The sequence below is a fragment of the Geotrypetes seraphini genome, chromosome 11 (genome assembly GCF_902459505.1).
Source record: "Geotrypetes seraphini chromosome 11, aGeoSer1.1, whole genome shotgun sequence".
Classification (NCBI taxonomy): Eukaryota; Metazoa; Chordata; class Amphibia; order Gymnophiona; family Dermophiidae; genus Geotrypetes; species Geotrypetes seraphini.
The window spans coordinates 107694382-107711791 of NC_047094.1; the positions used below are offsets into that span (position 1 = coordinate 107694382).

At 43.1% G+C, this 17410-nt stretch overlaps 1 protein-coding gene across 4 annotated transcripts in view; it reads left to right on the forward strand.

Moving 5' to 3' along the window:
- Nucleotides 1-17410, forward strand: part of NFATC2 (nuclear factor of activated T cells 2) — a 184603-nt gene that overhangs the window by 23780 nt on the left and 143413 nt on the right. For all 4 annotated transcript variants that reach the window (XM_033914885.1, XM_033914883.1, XM_033914886.1 and 1 more), the window contains exon 3: nt 6331-6499. In XM_033914885.1, coding sequence (XP_033770776.1) covers nt 6331-6499 — 169 coding nt within the window. The remainder of the gene's footprint in view (nt 1-6330; nt 6500-17410) is intronic.

The window sequence follows — 17410 nt, forward strand, 5'->3', positions numbered from 1 at the left end:
GTTTGTGCTATCTTAAGGGTAGCCCTTGTTGATAATTTCCCCTCCCCCATTATGGTATATGTTATTATAAAAATTAGGCAAAACTTCTGAATGTACAACCCCTCTAATCTTTTGCAATATGGAAAATTATATTATTGCACAAGTTTTGATATGGGCATTAATTTGATTTCTAAGTACGTCTCATCGGATTGATTGGTCTGGTGTGATACTTAATACAAGCGATGATACCACCCTGGTGTGTTTAGAGAATCCATATAAAAGCCAGGCTGATGGGCAGAATTGTTAAACTTCACCCATATTTTAACCAATACCAAACGATTTAACATGAATTCTGTTATTTTTTGGGTGCATTCTGGGAGAAATTATCAACACGGGCTACTGTTAAGATGATTTATTTTACTGCCCCCATAATAGTACTAATTATAACATCATTTTTTACATTAATTTTTCACATATACATACACAATGTAATCTTATTAATATATAATGGTTAACCACAAAATTAAACTACACAAAGCACACTGTACGTATGCTTTATTCCTATCAGAACACAGATAACCCCTATACAAATATGGAACCAAAAAGAACCAAAAATTAAAAGTACTAATATATAAAAAAGAAACCCTAAGATTCAAGACTCTGCAATGCAGTACAACCCCCAGAGAAAAAGAAACAAATATATTTCTTCCTCAGCAGTGCAAAAGATAGACAGCAGATTAAAATTCTCAAAATTGATACAATTCAAACACTAAATTGAAAATAATCCTCATTCCCTCTACCTTTGTTGTTTCCCTCTCTCCATGCTGTGCCTCCCTCCGGCGGGTGGCTTACCTTCTGGCCAGCTCCAACCTGGCCATTTTATGCGGTCCGATGCCCCTGGTGTTATCTTGTGGCCGGCTCCCTCCTCTTCACAGCTGCAGTGTGCACGAAGCCGCATGCAGCAGCTCCTCATGCGTCCTGTGCCTGAACCGGAAGCCTTCTCTCTGACATCAGAGGAAATGCTTTTGGATGAGGCGCGGGACGTGCGAGGAGCCGCTGCGACTGTGAGGAGGTGGGAGCCGGCTACAAGATAACACTGGGGCTGCATAAAATGACCAGGCGGGCCAGATTCGGTCCGCAGGCCTTGAATTTGACACCTGTGGTATAGTGTGCCAAAAAAGTTTGAGACACTGTTTTACTGCACCAGTGGTTATTAGTAACTAGACCTGATTGTGTTAAAATAGCACAATATGAAAAATAAAAAGCCTTAACAGTAGCCCACATCGATAACTTTCCGCTCTAATGTTTAGGGTTTGCTGCTGATTTGAAAGAAATGAAAGGCATACTCATATATGTTAAATATTTTGTTCTTGTAGTATTCTAAATATATATCCATTTGCGATACTCAGATTCTGGGCTTTATACACAGGATCACAGTGTATGTATGTAATTTAGTAGGGTTTGGTTAGAAAATGTTTTACACCTCCAGGTGAGATATTAATTTATGAAATACTCTAGGCTTTTTTTAATAAACTGCGGTAAGTGCTAGTGCGTGTTTACTGCGGCTTAAAAGGACTTTCCGTAGGATGTAGTGAGGTGTCCCTTTGCCAGGGACGCAATTCTCTAAATGGCGCTGTCATGTGATTGACACACAATCGGCGGCCTCTTTTAAGGTGGCTGCTGACAACAGCGCCGTTTAGAGAATCTGTACCTAAATGCTAAAAAGACACCTATTATATTCATATGGGCATCCTTAGTGTTTAGTGCAGGGGTCTCCAAAGTCCCTCCTCGAGGGCCGAATCCAGTCAGGTTTTCGGGATTTCCCCAATGAATATGCATGAGATCTATGTGCATGTACTGCTTTCAATGCATATTCATTGGGGAAATCCCGAAAACCTGACTGGATTCGGCCCTCGAGGAGGGACTTTGGAGCCCCCCTGGTTGAGCGCATGCTAACGCAGTAGCGCTCTTTGATTAATTCCCCTCTAAGAACAAATTCTGTTTGGCATACAATTCCTGTTATAGAACACTAGCCTAAGCAGGGGTGGGCAATTCCGGTCCTCGAGAGCCAGAGCCAGGTCAGGTTTTCAGGATCTCCACAATGAATATGTACGAGATGGATTTACATACACTGTCTCCTTGAGTTGCAAATCTATCTCGTGCATATTTATTGTGGATATCCTGAAAACCTGACCTGGCTCCGGCTCTCGCGGACCGGAATTGCCTACCCCTGGCCTAAGCCCACATTTCCATGCCTAACTTTGAGCATGAGCATCTGTGCCTCCTCAATGGCTGGGGGGTAAATGCTTCATGCCTAACAGCAGGCAATTAGTTGCATTAACGCTAGTATTTTATATGACTTGCCGGGCAAGCCCCTGACCCGCCCATGTGATTGTGTGCTATGGAAATTGTGCGTAGTTTTATCAGAATACCAGCTAAGGCAGTGGTCTCAAACTCACGGCTCAGGGGCCACATGCGGCCCGCCAGATACTATTTTGAGGCCCTCAGTATGTTTATCATAATCACAAAAGTAAAATAAAACAGTTTTTTGATCATATGTCTCTTTAGCTAGAAATAACAATATTATTATTAAGACTTAACCAAAAGGAAAGATTTATAAACTATGAAGAGTTTTACCTCATGCAAAATTGTCATTTCTTTAATAAGACATTAATTATTTTTTTCTGAGGCCCTCCAAGTATCTACAAATCCAAAATGTGGCCCTGCAAAGGGTTTGAGTTTGAGACCGCTGAACTAAGGGCACTTACACGTACAAGGTCTGTTCAAAAAAAGTTCCAGGACAGGTTTGAATCGAGACACACCAGGGGCTCCTTTTAGCATACGCTAGCTGAAAAATTACCGCCTGCTTAAATAATAATAATTTTATTCTTATATACTGCCAAAGCTGTAGTAGTTCGAGGCGGTTTACAATAAGAGGAGCTGGACAATCAGTGAAGATAGGTACAAAGTAAAGTTATAGAGCAGGGGTGCCCACACTTTTTGGGCTTGCGAGCTACTTTTAAAATGACCAAGTCAAAATGATCTACCAACAATAAAATTTAAAAAAAACACAACGCACACTGTACGCATAGAAAATGTTAATTATCATTCCTATTCCAGGGTTTTTCAAAGAGGTCAAAGCAGATGACTCTATGCACTATCACCTCAGTAACAACCATACAAAAATAGACAAATATACCCCCCTCCCTTTTTACTAAACCACGATAGCAGTTTTTAGAGCGCAGGGAGCTGCGCTGAATGCCCAGCGCTGCTCTCGACTCTCATAGGCTCCCCGCGCTAAAAAACTATTGCGGTTTAGTAAAAGGGGACTTTAGTGTAAAATATAGACAGCAGATATAAATTCAGACACATTTTGATCACTAAATTTAAAATAAAATCATTTTTCCTACCTTGTCTGGTGATTTCATGAGTCTCTGGTTGCACTTTCTTCTTCTGACTGTGCATCCAATCTTTCTTCCCTTCTTTTAGCCTGCCTGTATGTTTCCTCTCCTCCAGACCTCATTCCTTCCCCCAACTTTTCCTTCCTCTTCCCTGCCCTTTCTTTCTCTCTGCCTCCCTTTCTTTTTTTTTCTGTTTCTCTTCTTTCCTTCTGTCTCCCTGCCTGCCCTTTTTCTTTCTTTCTCCCTGCCCTCCCCCAAGCCACTGCCATCGGGGACCAGGACCCAAACCGCCACCAATAACAGGCCCGAAAGCCGACGCCGCCCCAAGCTGTCCCTGCTTCGGCCGACCAGCATTCCTCTCCCCGACGTCAATTCTGCCGTCGGGGAGAGGAAGGCTGATTGGCCCAAGATCGCGATCGACCTATTGGGGGGAAATGCTGCCGGGTCCTGCCTTTGCGGAAACAGAAAGTAGGCAGGACCCGGCAGCAAGAAGAGCAAATGCTTCACTAACCTGTCTCCCGCCTTAGCCCATAGCGAACGCTTGCTTCAGGGCTTTCAACATGTGCGTGCCGGCTTCCCTTCTCCCCCCCCTGACATAACTTCCGGTTTCTGAGGGAAGAGAAGGGAAGCCGGCACGCACACGTTAGAGCCACGGAGCATAAGTTCGCTACGGGCTGAAATCTCCAAGCCGGTTTTTTTTGTTTTTTTTTAATGTTCAGCAGCGGCGGCAGCAGCAGATGATAGCTGGGCGGACCGCCCAGCTAAAAGGCCCTAGAGAGAACACTGGAGAGGAAAGCTGATCGGCCCGGTAGATCAGGACGGCAACACAAGTCTATCACGGAGCCCGGGATGGGCTCCGCGATCGACTCGTGTTGCCTTCCTGAGCTACTGGTCGATCGTGATCGACGTGTTGGGCACCCCTGTTATAGAGTACCTGTAAGCGGATACAAGGATAGGAAGGGCTGGAACAGTCAGCAGTAGCGGCTAGCATGCACGGCATTTTAACGCACTGCTATTCTGCGCGTTAAGGCCCTAATGCACCTTTGTAAAAGGAGCCCTAGGTGGCGTTGAGTAGCTTGAAACCTCGCAAGTAACCTCCTTCTTTCCATTTGTTGATATTGACCAGTACTTGGTTTTGTCTTCGAGCTACAGCAGTTTTTGTGAAATTGTATTTTCGTGATCGGCTATTTTTCATCATGTGCGACCTCAATGAGCAGCGCTACGGCAGGAAGTTCTGTTTTAAATTGGAGAAGACCGCTACTGAAACTTCTGAAATGTTGAAAGTGGCCTTTGGGGAACATGTCATGAGCCGTGGAAGGTGTTTTGAACGCATCAAAGTTTGTGAATTTTACACAAAAAAATACGATGACGGCTCTTCCCCCAGCCCCTTTACTCTCCTGACTTGGCCCCTGCTGTCTTCTTCTTGTTTCCGAAACTTAAATCCACGCTGAAAGGAAAGCGATTTGGTATCATTGAAGATATAAAGCAAAATTAAACGCAGCAACTTTTAGCGATTTCTGAAGATGCGTTTTAAGGGTTGTTTCCAGAAGTGGAAACGACATTGGGTACTTTGAAGGGAACCCAATGGAATAAGTTGTAAGATTTTTATAAAATCAGTCTTGGATCTTTTTTGAACAGACCTGGTATAGCTGATACATTGTGCCAGTTAGCGTCTAATCAATTCAATTACATGCATAACTGACCTTATTCTATAAATTAAGTGTCAATTCACCAATTCTTTGTTGCAAATAACTGGTCTGAGAATGTATTTGCAAGGTAAGTAAAATAAGTTTTAGAAGCAGGAAATATTTTTGCTTGATCACCTCTCTTTTTCTATACTTAGAGAAGAAATGAATTATTTATCACTAGTGTTTAAGCCCATTACATTAACGGATGCTAGTAAAGCCTCCTTCCCTCATATGTCCCCTATTTTCAGCCCCAGCTCCAAACCCATTTTTACCCTCCCCCAGCCCTCTTCTCCTTTTCAGTTTCCAGCCTCAGCCCCCTTTTCTTACCAGCATCATTTCCTTCTCCTCCCCCACTTCCCTGGACAGCAGCAGCAGCATTCCCTCCCCTCCACTTCCCTGTGCAGCAGCAGCATTTCCCTCCCCTCAGCTCACTTCCCTGTGCAGCAGCATTTTGGCCGGCTCCCTTACAGTCCCTTGCCTTGCCGAAGTTATTTTTGAGTTTAAAGCTGTTGTGGCGGCTCCTCTCACGATCCGCGCCTGCGTCGGAAGCCTTCTCTCTGACGTGACATCAGAGAGGCTTCCGACGCAGATGTGGCTTGTGAGAGGAGCCGTGGCGGCAGCTTTGAACTTGCTTAAGGTGCCTCATCATGTGCAGAAGAAACCACCACTGACTCCTTCTACTGTGCATGCGAAGCCACGAAGCTACAGAGAACAGATCACGTAGGTAGGAGTGCGCATGCGCGCTTAGGGTTTTATTATTAGTGATTTAGGAAAAAAATAAAATCTCTGCTATTCCTGGGTTAATGATCAGGAAATTAATAATAGCCTACTTATTTGGGCTGTAAGAGTTAACGGGGATTGGGATATGAATAGGGAGGTTTTGTAAGTAGTTTTGGGGTGAGAGGTGTGACAATGAAACACTGATATCTTTGTTTTTGTGCTGGTTTTGGTATTTGTATTTTGTTTTTATTCTGTATTTTAGTGATGATATGTACACTGCTTTGGGTGGATGTATTAATTGCTTCACAGGATTTATTAATAACTTAAATGAAATGAAATAATTGAACAAAACTGCATGTTGACTTGATCCCCAACTCAAACATCCATTAGAGACCCTTCACCTCTTTTGTACCTCATTTCATAGTCTAGCCAATCACGTGGCACCGCTCTTAGAAATGTACATGCATTTCTGAAAAGCCTGTCAGTTATGTGAGAATTGGGCTCTGAAACAATTTCAAGCCATGTGATTTGTGCTTTTCCAGCCTCCCGGTTGCTTCTCTCCCTCCTCTTGAATGGCCACTACCAAGTCAATCGGGGCCTTATGAACTGCAGATTGAAGTCCAGCCTAAACCGCACCACCGGGCCCATTATGAAACAGAAGGCAGTCGTGGAGCAGTCAAAGCATCCACTGGCGGTCATCCTGTTGTCCAGGTGAGAGTTCATAAAACCAGAAAAGTGTAGGAAATGGGGGAATATAGTCTGGGATTATTTTTTTTTCCACTCTTTCATATGTCCTCCTGTTTATCAGACAAACACAGATGGTAAGGCGTGTTTGTCCAATAAGGGCATACACTTCTTTCTTAATAACTGACGACTCCCTTGTCCAGAAACTGTAGTGAGTTCGTTGTATGGAATGTCAGTGACATAATTTTACCTTCGGAAAGACGCACTAGAAACACGCAAGGGTGAATCACAGTAAATATGTCCAGAGTGCTAAGGAAATGATGGGTAAAGTACAGAGAACGAGAATAATCAGGAGACGTGCGAATCATGGATGAACAAAGTACATGATATGGGCACTATGCGAATATATAAGTAGGATTTAAAATGAGCATAGTACATGATACTAGTATTAGGTATCTATATACATAGGTATGTACTATAGTATAAATACATAGATGAATGTAAATATAGGGTGAATATAGCATTCCCTAGTGTATATATAGGGAAAGATAATGTGAATACATTGCGAATCTTGAAAAACCGCGAATACGGTTTTTAGCGAGGGAGACAGGAGAGAGCAGCCAGAGCACCGGCGAGTGAAGGAAATCGCTCGCGATATGCTCTGACCGCCTCTTCCTGCACTAAAGTCGGGCCTCACCAATCAGTAGATGATGGCGGATAAAGACCTGAACAATCCATCCAGTCTGTCCAACAGTCACACTCGCTTTCAATTTGTGATTAAACCAACAGTGAATAAATACTTGATCCTGAGCTTTCTTAGAAGTCTGCCTGGCACTTTCCTACACTCTCAACAACTGAGTTGCCTTTAAAGCCAACTCCGACCTATTCTAATCAAGGACATAGTGCTGGGCAGAATCCTATAGTCCAGGGGTGTCCAACCGGGCTGTATTGGCCGAAAAAAATTTTTCTGGGGCTGCGCAAATGCAGCAAGACGGAGGAGGGAGCCAGCAAGACGGAGGAGGGAGCCAGCAAGACAGTAAACACCCGGGGGCAGCAGAGGAAAATACTGCATCACCCTTGACCAGGGCCGCACAAAATACTTCACGGGATTGCATGCAGCCCTCGGGCCGTAGGTTGGACACCCCTGCTATAGTCTATCATCACATTCCAACTGCTGGAGTTGCCGTCCAAACTTCCAAGCCCATCCTAAATTGTGTTGCCATATACAGGGCACAGACCGTAGAAGTCTGCCTGGCACTGGCTCTAGTTCTTCACAGGCAGGTTGCCATCTAAGCACAACTTAACCCATCAAAACACATGCAGTCTTAACTTTAGTTTTTTTATACCATCCATTTTCTGGTTAGGAATCCTCTGATCCTCTACGTATGTGAGAGTATTTCACGTTATATCCTCTGATTAAGGATCCTCTGTGAATAAGATCGAGACATTCCAAATTGTAGTGTCATTGGATAAAATCAAGGCATAAATATGTTTAAGAAAATCGAGGGCTATTTTTTTTTTTTAAGTTCAAAGATTTTTACTGATTTTAGTATATAAAGGTACAATAAATGTTAACAAGGCAAGATACATACAAGCTATAGCAAGGCAAAGAGTGACAAAATATTATCGATAGTGTGACATGTCTTTAGCATGCCTAAGTGTGAATCCATTTGTCTGCATTTGTCCTCACATGGTTTATATGGGGGTTGGAAGGGGTTTTACATTTTCTCTCCCTTCTCTAAATAAGGACTAAATGGACCCAATAGATTTAAATCAAAACAATGTGAAAAAATGCGCTAAGGTTCGCCAAAATATGAACCGTGTTGGGTCCAGTATATTACCATCTCTGTGAGCAATTAGTTGTCTGTGGTATTTCTGTGGCATGTGTATCGTCTTGCTGAACACATGGATTGTCAACTTTAATGCTTTTATGTGTTGGACATTTTATTTTAATAAACTTGTAATCGACCAGTTTTTCCTGTCACATCCAGAGATGGTTTCACTTCTTTTTGTTTTGATTTATCCAGTTCGTTTGTGGAACCCAGGTCCCCCTTTTTCCCCTTGGTTTTTGCTGTTTTGCTTTTGATCCCAATAGATTAAATAGAATGATATAAAATGTTGTTAAGTGGATTAGGGAAGTATGTAAAAATGTCCTGAAAACAATACGAGGAGAAAAGCTAGTAATACTCCGTTGTATGCTCACCAAGCTCCAGCACAGCGAAACAATACAGGACTTGTAAGCACTTTAATTTATTTTACATCTTACAACTTGGAAAGCTTTTAAAGTTTCTTTTTTCTCTTGCCAGTTGCCAAATCTAATGTTTGCAAGAAAGAATGGATTGAGCTTAACTTAGATGCTGGCTCTGGGAAACGTATGGCTGATTCCCGAGTTTCTCTGTTTCCTGTTTAAAGTCATGTGTTAGCTATGTCAGACTACTGTAAAGGTTAAATAAATAAAAACAACAAGCAAAAAATATGACGATACCTTTTTATTGGAGTAACAATATAGTTTTTGCAAGCTTTAGGAGTTCCAAACCTCCTTCCTCAGGGACAGGACAGTATCCTGCAATCACTAAGCTTCCTAAATGAGTTTAGCTGTTGAAGATAAGAACATAAGAATTGCTGTACTGGGACAGACCGAAGGTCCATCAAGCCCAGTATCCTGTTTCCAACAGTGGCCAACCCAGGTCACAGGTATCTGGCAAGATCCCAAGGAGTAAAATAGTGTGTGTGTGTGGGGGGGGGGGGAGTTCTGTTTATCCTAGGAATAAGCAGTTGATTTCCTCAAGCCATCTCAATAATGGCCTATGGACTTCTCTTTTAGGAAATTCTCCAACCCTTTTTTAAACCCTGCTATGTTAACTGATTTCACCACATTCTCCGGCAACGAATTCCAGAGTATAATTACACTTTGAGTAGAGAAATATTTTCTCCCGTTTGTTTTAAATCTGCTACTTAGCAGCTTCGTCGTATGCCCCCTAGTCTTAGTACTTTTGGAAAGAGTAAACAAGCGATTCACATCTAACCTTTCCACTCCACTCAGTATTTTATAGACCTCTATCATATCTCCCCTGAGCTGTCTCTTCTCCAAGCTGAAGAGCCCTAGTCGCTTTAGCCTTACCTCTTAGGGAAGTCATCCCATCCCTTTTATCATGTCCATGGCCCTTCTCTGTACCTTTTCTAATTCCGCTATATCTTTTTGGAGATACGACGACCAGAATTGCACACGGTATTCAAGGTGCGGCCGTACTGCAGAACAATACAAAGGCATTATAACATTTTCGTCTGTTGTTTTCCATTCCTTTCCTGATAATTCCTAATATTCTATTTGCTTTCTTGGCCACTGATGCACACTGAGCTGAGGGTTTCATTGAATCCTCAACAATGACACCTAGATCCTTTTCCTGGGCGATGACGCCTAATGTGGAACCTTGTATCACATAACGATGGTTTGGGTTCCTCTTTCCCACATGCACTTGCTCATATTAAATGTCATTGATTATAAGTGCTTAGTTGATTATCTTTATTTGTATATAAATTGTATTGTACTTTTTGTTGGCATTAAAACTAAATAAAGTTAAAAAAAAAAAAAAGTTGTCTGCCATTTTGATTCCCATTCTCCCAGTCTCACAAGGTCCTTTTGCAATTTTTCACAGTCCTCTTGCGATTTAACAACTATGAGAAACATTGTGTCATCAGCAAATTTAATTATCTCCCTAGTTATTCACATCTCTAGATCATTAATAAATATGTTAAAAAGCAGCGGTCCCAGCATAAACCCCTGGGGGACCCCCACTATCTACCCTTCTCCATTGAGAATATTGACCATTTAAACCTACTCTGTTTATTTTTTTTCAACCAGCTCTTAATCTGTAATAAGCCATTACCTCCTATCCCATGACTTTCTAATTTCCTCAGAAATCTTTCATCTTGGCATCTTGTATCTGTTAACCATAACTTTGTTTACTGAGATGTGCAGCATGAAAGATGTTACTAGTGCCGACAGAACAAATTTCAGGGTGGTCTTGGATTGTGGCGTAGCTGGCAGGGAGTCGGAATTCAGGCTATTGTCTCCTCATCAGAACCAAAGTTACAACACAGCACACTGTATAATACTTATTGTTACCATAAAGAGTAGCTCGAGAGCCCGTCTCGATGGGCGAACGATAACACGGGGCTGGGAGCCCTAGGTCGCCCACGAGGCAGGGTTTGCAGAGGGAGAGTTAGGAATAGGAAGTATTAACAGGGAGGGGGTGCGGTAGTAGGGGCTATCCAGATCCCGCTGTTATTACGTATTTAGTATGTAACATGTAATAATGTATCTGCAGATGGATGGTTCTCTGCAACCAATAAGAAGGGCAGTACAGTATTATGTTTTCTGTATAAAATGCAATTCTAGAGCTCCAGTCAGGCTATAATCCTGTGTCAAGCAGTTGAAGTGTTTGAGTGAGGGTTGAGTTGGGGGCATTGCAGGATGAAAGGAAATGCATCCATTGGTTTTATAGAAATTATTTATAGAAATTATTAATCTGTTATCTTCATCTTATCGTAACTTTACGTTGCTATTTATCCCCAACAGGTCCTGTTGGACATTACCTACTAAAATGTACATATTACATTTTCGCTCAGCAAATTGCCTCCTGAGGTCTCTGATCTCTGTATTTCCTCTGAGTATCTACTTATTGTATTTCGCTGAATGTCCAGCACTCTTGATTGTAAACCGCCTAGAAGTCGCAAGATTGTGGCGGTATAGAAGAATAAAGTTATTATTATTATTATTAATGTTTGCAGCATGCTGATGAAATACTTGACCTCTATTGTATTTCTTATAACACCCCTATAAATAGAATATTCTTATTTTGTGGGTGGTGATAATAATACTTTCATATTACTCCTCATAGTGTGTGTTTGTGTTTGAAAAAAATGGGAGGCATTATACACATACACTTCTCCCTCCATATTCGCTGTGATAGGGGATTAACAGACCCATGAATAACTTTTTCATATGTTATTCGCTGTTTTGTTTTTTGTTTTTTTAATTAAAAACCATCGTGAATAACATGGTGAGAGACCTGGCCTGTTCCTGAAGGAGAAGCAAAACACAATGACGAAAGTGCTGGGAATTGGCAATTTTCTCTGTAAATGCTTGGAATCGGCGATTTCTCTATGCAAGCTGATGTAATTTGGAGGGGGGGGAGCCAGCAAGCTAGAAACCGCGAATAATCGAAACCGCGATTGCTGAAAACGTGAATGCAGAGGAAGAAGTGTACCTCTATAACTGTATTCACCTGTAACATTGTGCAGAAAACAGAAAGGACAGTGTTGGAGCATTCTGAGTACAGGGCATCCCAACAAAATCTTCTGGCAACTCCTTCCATCCGCCAGATTATTTATGACCCGTAAAACAATTTTCTCAGTGACGGCACCAACAGTGTGAAATTCCCTCCCTCAAATACGAGGCAAGAAACCAACGTGGCCAAATTCAAAGCCAGCCTCAAAACTTTCCTTTGTAAAGATGCCTATGGAGTATGAATCCGGTTTATAAATTATTTTATTCCCATTCCTATTTGCTCTTCCCCCCTCCTTTCGTATCATATGTTGTCTTTCCCGTTGTCTATGCTACCCTCATCTGTTTTTTCTTATTTTAGCCTAACTTTTAGACGAGGTTCATTGTAAACCGTTTAGGATTTTTCAATGGCATATCAAACCATAATAAACTTAGACTTGAAGCTTAAATATAGGCACTGCCCCTATACCTAGATCAGGGGTTTTCCTCAGGACGCACCAAGCCAGTATGCTACCTAGGCAGATAGCAAAAAACAAAAACCGTACACAATTTAAAACAAATTCACAAAATCCAAATGGACACACAACCTGCTCAACACTCCAGAAGTAGGACATTTGCTGCCCGTCATACACAAGACTGCTCACTGCCGAAAATGAAAGGCTTGTCCAAATGAATGTTCAGGTTCAACTTATTTAATATACCGCAAATATAAAACCAGAAGGCAAATCTAAGCGGCTTACAATTAAAAATAAAAAAAAAACCAAATTAAATAAGGTAAGAACCTTCCTGAATTTTTTGACTAAATGCCACATTTTCCACCAGTTCCTTCCATAACAGAGGTCCTGCAGTTCAACGGGTTGCTTCTTTTCTATCAGAATACTGAAATCTCTTTCTTAAGATAGAAGCCTTCATGTCCCCTTTGACCATAAAGTTTCCTCTTTTCTGGTCCAGCTCTCTGAAAGGTCTGTCTCCTTCTGTTTTGCAAATTCTTCTTCAGAAGATTAAAGGTGCTGGTGGAGAGGAAAACAGTGACTGAGTTCAAAGAAGCGTGGGATGAACACAGAGGATCTAGAATCAGAAAATAATATTAAATATTGAACTAAGGCCAGTACTGGGCAGACTTGCACGGTCTGTGTCTGTATACGGCTGTTGGTGGGCGAGGATGGGCTGGGGAGGGCTTCAATAGCTGGATGGGTGTAGATGGGCTGGAGTAGGTTTTGACGGAGATTTCGGCAGTTGGAACCCATGCACAGTACCGGGTAGAGCTTTGGATTCTTGCCCAGAAATAGCTAAGAGGAAAAAAATTTAAAAAATTTAAATTGAATCAGCTTGGGCAGACTGGATGGACCATTCGGGTCTTTATCTGCCGTCATCTACTATGTTACTTTGTAAAGATGGCTATTAATTTTCATATTTCATCACTTGATGCTGTTAAGTATGCTTGAAGACTATGTGATGGAGAGTCTCCAGGGCAATGTCTCCAAATGGGTTAAGTTTGCACATACCAGGACAGTAATGAAATTCAGTCCTAAGCCAGTTTCTTGCTTTTATTACTACTAAGGTTCACTGTAGTATTTGCGCTGTGCCAAACAGTGCTTCCTTCTGGACTTCATAGGATGTTTAGACTCTTACGAGAATGTTCTAGAAACCTTATTGATCTTGTATAAAACTGAAGTCTTTTTTTTTTTTGTTAAAGTTTTTGTTTATTGAAAAATAATGCATAACAATACACCACAAATAACTGAAATCTTAGTGAATTCTGGCACTTCCTACTGTACCAACAGAATAATAATAATTTATTAACAGCATGTATTAATGTGGTACACCGAACTTAACGCGAAGGACATTGGCGCTCCGACAATTCTGCTCAGTCAAATGTGCGCAGCGACAAGAGCGCGCATGAAGGGAATGGAATTGTCAGGGCGCAATTGTAAGTGTAGTGAGGCGGGGGGGTGTTTGCGGCAATCTTTTAATTTAGAGCGTGTCGGCATTGAGCACCCCCCTAAGAGTGCGTAATTATAAAAGGTTCCCCCACCCCCATATCAGAGCGAGAGCGCGAGTTGTAATTGAGTCCTAATTGTAGTGGGGGGAACCCCCCCAAACCCGAATTGGAGCACCAACCCCCCCTAAATGACAGTGGGGGGTTTCACCATCACCCCCCCCTTGAGAGCAGAAAATGGAAGGAATTGGGCGCGCACATTGTGGACGTGCCAATATCCTGTGCGCATTTGATGGGTCACTGTTAATGCCGATAACATGCATTGGGGCTCATTTTCCAAAAAAAAAAAAAGAAAGACGCCCAAAAACACAGCATAAAGTAGCCAATATGTCCAAGTAATCCTTTTCAAAACTGACTTTCTTGACATCTTGCTAGATGACTTGTCTGTGGTGCATCCAGAGTTCAAAGGGGCATGTTATGGGCGGGCTTAAGGCATGCTTAATACTTGGACGTCATTTAGACATTCGGAGCTACACCAAAGGCCAAAAAGGTCCCCAAACTGACCAGATGACCGCTGGAGAGATTAAGACATGCCCCCAACACTCCCCCAGTGGTCACCAACTCCCACCCACACCCCAGAGATCTGAATGAAACAGTACATACCTATATGTATAACAGCAGCACCGCCTAGAACGGAAAGGTATTGACAGGATAGAAAACACTAATGTAATGTAATGGTATAGGCCAGTGTTTTTCAACCGCTGTTCCGCGGCACACTAGTGTCCCGCGAGATGTTGCCTGGTGTGCCGTACGGTCAGGGCCGCCATCAGGGCAGTACCACCAGTTCTGCATTCAGGGGCCCGGAGCTGACAGGGAGCCCGAGCTCCCCCAGGGTCCTAGGCCACAGTCTAGGGAGAGGGGCGGTCCGCCCCACGTGGACAGGAGAGAGCTGGACGGGGGACCCGCGGAGTTCAATACATCTTGAGCCGCGAGGCTCGTCTTCTGTTCCTGCCTGCCCTGCAGCTAACATATAGCCGATCGCAAGCGTTCCCCGATGTCAGCGCTGACGTCGGAGGGAGGGCTTAAGCAAAGCCTGCCCTCCGACATCAGCGCTGACGTCGGAGAATACTTACGTTCGGCTATTTGTGCGCGGAAGGGCAGGCAGGAAGCAGAAGACAAGCCTCGCGGCTTGAGCTTCGTTTTGCTGAGAAAGTTGCAAAGATGGGCTGGGAGGCAAACACGGAACACAAAAGGGGGGAGGGAGTGCGTTTTGGACACAAGGCATGAACTTGGGAGAGAGGAAGGGAGGGAAAGAGATGCTGAGGTGGGGGAGGGAATGGGTTTTTGGACACAGAAGGCATGGACTTGGGAGGGAAAGAGATGCTGAGGTGGGGGAGGGAATGCGTTTTTGGACACAGAAGAAATGGACTTGGGAGAGAGGAAGGGAGGGAAAGAGATGCTGAGGTGGGGGAGGGAATGAGTGTTTGGACACAGAAGGCATGGACTTTGGAGAGAGGAAGGGAGGGAAAGAGATGGTTGTGTACACGGGGAATAGAAGAAAGGAGAATTTTTGGTCATAGGGAGGGAGTGAGGTACAGATAGTGGCATACCAGGGTGGGGGGGCGGTCTGCCCCACCCCGGGTTTACGTCCCAAGGGGGTGCACAGCTGGCCATCCTCCAGTGTTGTCCCTAGGCCGGCAAACTGCGGCTCTTTAGCCACTTGAGTGCCACCGCCGCCATCGGGAACAGGCCGGCGCCAAGTTCTCCCTGCTTTTCCCTGTGGAGCCGGCCAACTCTCGCCACTCACGTCAATTCTGATGTCGGAGAGGACGTTCTGGGCCAGCCAATCGCTGCCTGGCTGGCCTAGAACGTCCTCTCCGACGTTAGAATTGACGACGGGTGGCGAGAGTTGGTCGGCCCCGCGGGGAAGAGAAGCAGGGAGAACTTGGCACCGGCCTATTCCCGATGGCGGCGGTGGCACTCAAGTGAATTACTTTATATATAGTCAATATAGGCACAGAGTTAAATTTTTTAACATTTTCTAATGGTGGTGTGCCTCGTGATTTTTTTCATGAAACAAGTGTGCCTTTGCCCAAAAAAGGTTGAAAAACACTGGTATAGGCAATCCTAGTAGAATTGCAAGCAGGTGTCTGAAGTAGCCCGATTGGTATTGGAGGGAGCCCACCAAAATTGGAGTCATAGACAGGTGGGTATAGTAGGTTTTGGAGGCATTTCGGAAGGCTCACCATACATTATAATGGGGTTATGGTGAGATGTTGACCTGGCACCCTTTAAGTTCACAGCAGTGCTCTCTAAGGCAGTGTTTCTCAACCTTTTCAAGCCAACTCAGTCCTGGAATACCCCCCTTGGCAGTCAGGTTTTCAGGATATCCATAATGAATATGCATGAAAGAAATTTGCATATAATGGAGACTGTATGCAAATCAAGTTATGCATATTCATTGTGGATATCCTGAAAACCTGACTGTCAAGGGGGTATTCCAGGACTGAGTTGAGAAACACTGGACTAAGGAATAACCTAAGGAAATACTTCTTTATACTTTAGAAAGGTGACATGGAATAGTCTTCCAACAGAGGTGGTAGAGATAGAAACATGATGGCAGATAAAGGCCAAATGGCCCATCTAGTCTGCCCATCTGCAATAACCATTATCCCTTTCTCTGTCTGAGAGAACCCATGTGCCTATCCCAGGCCTTTTTGAATTCAGACACAGTCTCTGTCTCCACCACCTCTTCCGCGAGACAGTTCCATGCATCTACCTCCCCTTCTGTAAAAAAGTATTTCCTCAGATTACTCCGGAGCCTATCACCTCTTAATGTCATCCTATGCCCTCTCATTGTAGAGTTTCCTTTCAAATGAAAGAGACTCGACTGTATCATAATTCAAGAAAGCTTGGAGCAAGAACAGAGAATCTCTAAAGAGGCAAAATTTTCTGAGTTTTCATTGACTGGCACAAGTTTCCATGTTTTCAATATACAAGACCCTAAAACATCTTGGCCAAATGAATCCTGTCCTCATGATTTTTAGGGCCTGTGGGGAAGTGTCTGCCGTCTAGCACTGTGAACTGGAGATGGCTGATACACTCTCCTTTCTAGAAGAATTTCTGCCTTGGAGCAGAAACTCTCTTTTAATCTCCCTGTAAGCACAGTTATTCAAGGTCTATCAAAAAGTTGATTTTTTTTTTTTTCATTTAATTTTTGCTCTATTGTTTATGTTGTCATTCCAGTCAGTTAATGGTTTGTTTTGCAATCACTAGGTTTCCCTCTGCTTTAGATTTACATGAAGTTATTACTGCTTCAGTAGAGCTGAAATTGTGGGTGCCCAGCTCAATGCCTTTAATAATATAAACAGAACATAAAATTCACATTCTGGAGGTCTTTGTTGCTTAGTTTCAAACAGATGTGTCTAGATGCTGGGGACTGTTGCGATTTTCTTTTTGAAGATTCTCTAAAAATAAAAAAATTAAAAAAACGGGGAAAGCCCGTAGAGCTCATGGGATTGTTTCCAGTTTACATGTGATGGTGTAGTGGGTTTACTGCAAGTGAATTTTGTAAGTCTCTCAATTGGGGAAGAGAAAGGAGGGGGGTTAGAATAGTACTCAGGCATTTTGTGTGATTTGGAAATAATAAATGAAATAAAGTATATTTAACCATTACTTGTCACTATCAACAGATTTTGGAAGATGCCACTGT